Here is a 3,206-nt window from a genome sequence, read left to right as displayed (position 1 = left end):
TTTAAAAAATAAGAAGAAATAATTGAATAAAAAAATAAAAATTAAGAAAAATAAATAAACAGTAAAAAAAAATTGAAACTAACCCCGCCGCCCTGCCATCTGGTTGCCATTCACAACTGATGGTTTGATGGTGACGGGGGGTTGGCGGCGCGCGGGGGGCTAGGGGATGTCGTATTGTGGAACCTGGCCTTGGGGCGGCAAGGAGAGTAAATCCGGCCTTGGCTCCCAGCGCCAACAATCATCCCGCGTTCAAAGGCTGTTACATCGCGTTGTTTCCCCGTATCTTCAGAAACAAATCACTTCTACTGTCGTGGTAACCAACCCGCTTCCCTATTTATAATGGTCTGGCCCTCTAGCAACTTCAGCGCCAAATTATAGCTAATTTGCCTACAAACGTCAGGTGGTCATAATAATCTGGCCACTCAGTGTATATAATAATCCGGCCACTCAGTGTATATAATAATCCGGCCACTCAGTGTATATAATAATCCGGCCACTCAGTGTATATAATAATCTGGCCACTCAGTGTGTATTATGTATAGTAAGGGGGATGGGTCCAATTAGAGGTGGCAGTGGTAATCCATACACGAGGCAGGAACACCCGGGAACATTGCACGCTGGCTTGTCCTGCACTTCTGTACAGCAAGTCCATAACATAGAAGATACAAAACATCTGCTCGTCCAATCCAATATCTATACTCAGGTCTGTACCAGACTATTTGGACAATCCCCAGAAAACTCACCTCTCCAGGGAAGACTATCCCACTTCCACCCAACATCTGAACTCTTAAGGCCGTGACACACTGCACGCGAAGCAGCGCGGAGCGGTGGCGCGCTGCCTTTGCGAGCAGTGTGTCATGTAATTTCCTTCTGGGCACCTCAGCTGGCGAGAGCTCGCGGAGCTGAGCGTGCCGAGATGAACAATTTCAACTTCAGCCAATCGGCTCGCGCGTATAAACCGGCGCGACGGGACGCGCGCTCTACCCGGTTGTTAAGCACGAGCCGATTGGCTGAAGGCGCAGTCAATCATCTGACTGCACTCAGCTCACACACTGCACGTGATGCTCCGTGCCGGAGAGCTTTGCTTCGCTCTGCATTGCTTCGCGTGCAGTGTGTCACGGCCTTTACCATCCACTCATCCCTCGCAGTGATCACCTGTTATATCACTTGCTCCTCCCTTATAGATTGTAAGCTTTCAGGACCAGGTCCCTCCCAACCCCCCTTTATATATATATATATATACTGTCTATGTGTATTATATGTTGAGGCCTGTGGATGGGTGTGACATGCTGATTTCCCGCAGGTGACCATGTGTGGATGGGATTTCAGGGTCCCACACAATGGATAAACGAGACCTGGCAGGGCCTGACCGGACCTATAGACGCCGCGTTTCGCAACCACAACCAGGAACGTCCACTGGAGCACCAAAGGATCTACCTGTTCAAGGTGAGCTCAGACGCCGCAGGGCACAGCCCATAGACTACTGCACTCATCTTCCCCCCTTCTCTCCCTACACACTACAATCCACCGTCCAGGACACTGCCCCTGATATTCTGCACGTTCACCTTCTCTGTTCACCTTCATCTTGAATGTAAATCTTATTGTCTGTTATCATCCTTCACCCAATGAAAGTGAGTGTACATTCAGCTGTTGTGAGTGCGGGCCAAAATCGAATGTTCTTAGGCTGTTAGCTCTTCCGCTCGGATGTTCTTCTGATATTATGGGCGGTAGAGAGTAATAGGCCAGTGTGGCCACCAGAGGGCGCTGAGGACGATAGGAAATACATGGAAGAGATACAATGTAACAATTCCAGAGAACTCCGGAGGGAACTAAGAGATACAACCAACTATTGTTACCACATATCCCGCAAAACCAATGTACATGAACGTTCACTGGGTGAATAGCTGTGTGAATGTTTTGTAAATAGACCCCCAGCTGTCTCTCTAACTAAAACTGTTCTTTTCTTTTCTTGTTTTGGATAGAAGAGGAAACAGTTAGAACTTCTGTATTTTTCGGCTCTATGTATCCCATTCAGGGGATTTCCACAGGAAGTGTGCTTGCAGTCTCTGACCATCTCCTGTACCATGTCTGCAGTCTCTGACCATCTCCTGTAGTATGTCTGCAGTCTCTGACCATCTCCTGTACTATGTCTGCAGTCTCTGACCATCTCCTGTACTATGTCTGCAGTCTCTGACCATCTCCTGTACTATGTCTGCAGTCTCTGACCATCTCCTGTACTATGTCTGCAGTCTCTGACCATCTCCTGTACTATGTCTGCAGTCTCTGACCATCTCCTGTACTATGTCTGCAGTCTCTGACCATCTCAGCGCTCCTCTCGGTGTCTTGCAGGGCTCGCAGGTTTGGAGTTACTTCGAAGGGCGTCCGGTAGCCGGCTTTCCGCGACTCATCAGCCAGCAGTTCCCGGGGGTTCCGGACAATCTGGACGCGGCGGTGGAATGTCACAAGGGGGAGTGCAGGACGGACGGCGTCATATTCTTCAAAGGTGAGAAGGAAGATGTGAGCGGGACCCCAAGAAGAGAATTGTCAGATATTACAGCTTACCCGTCCGTAGGTGTGGCGGCTGCACTCGTTCCCCCCGGTGATCCTGTATGTAACGCACTTCCTGTCCTCGGGTGACAACGCCCAATCATTGAAGTCTATCTATGGAGGAACAGCTGGGGTAGGACTATGGAACACCTTCCCTCCTCCTCTCCTCTTATCGGGGGAGGGGAGATTGCTGGGAAATATATAACTGATAACAGTGCAGCACAGCAGAGAGCACAGGAAGTGATCAGCTCACTGGATTTCTGGCAGGATCAACAGAGATTTTTTTGTTGTTGTACTTATTGATCAGATAAAAGGGAGCAAATAGGGGAAGTTCATTGTTGGGGTTTTCATAAACTTTAATTAGAGGCTTCTTGATAAGGTTGTCACCTGTTCTTCAAGCGAAACCCGAACACTCTAGCGACGGGCGGACATTTTTTGGGGGGAGAATGAGTCGCAGCTTATTCCTATGTAAATAGCACCGCACATTTATATGTGAATATCACAGCTGAGACTATTTTCAGTGGGGGGTCAGTAGCCCCTATCCTAATTTTGGTTGCCCCCGTCTGCCTGACATCCTGTGTCCGGGGTTTCTGCTGCCATGAAACCCGGACACAGCATTCAAAACCCGGACTGACCTGGTGAATCCTGGACAGGTGGGC

The 3,206-nt window shown here is 49.2% G+C and overlaps 1 protein-coding gene across 1 annotated transcript in view; it reads left to right on the top strand.

Moving 5' to 3' along the window:
* Window positions 1-3,206, top strand: part of HPX (hemopexin) — a gene marked incomplete at its 5' end in the record, with an annotated part of 19,501 nt that overhangs the window by 1,165 nt on the left and 15,130 nt on the right. Inside the window, 2 exons of the mRNA XM_018572920.1 lie at window positions 1,304-1,446; window positions 2,350-2,530. Of these exons, the coding sequence (XP_018428422.1) occupies window positions 1,304-1,446; window positions 2,350-2,530 (324 nt within the window). The remainder of the gene's footprint in view (window positions 1-1,303; window positions 1,447-2,349; window positions 2,531-3,206) is intronic.

This window comes from Nanorana parkeri, unplaced genomic scaffold (genome assembly GCF_000935625.1).
Source record: "Nanorana parkeri isolate BGI_ZX_2015 unplaced genomic scaffold, ASM93562v1 scaffold2169, whole genome shotgun sequence".
Taxonomy (NCBI): domain Eukaryota; kingdom Metazoa; phylum Chordata; class Amphibia; order Anura; family Dicroglossidae; genus Nanorana; species Nanorana parkeri.
This window is presented reverse-complemented; position numbering and strand designations above follow the sequence as displayed.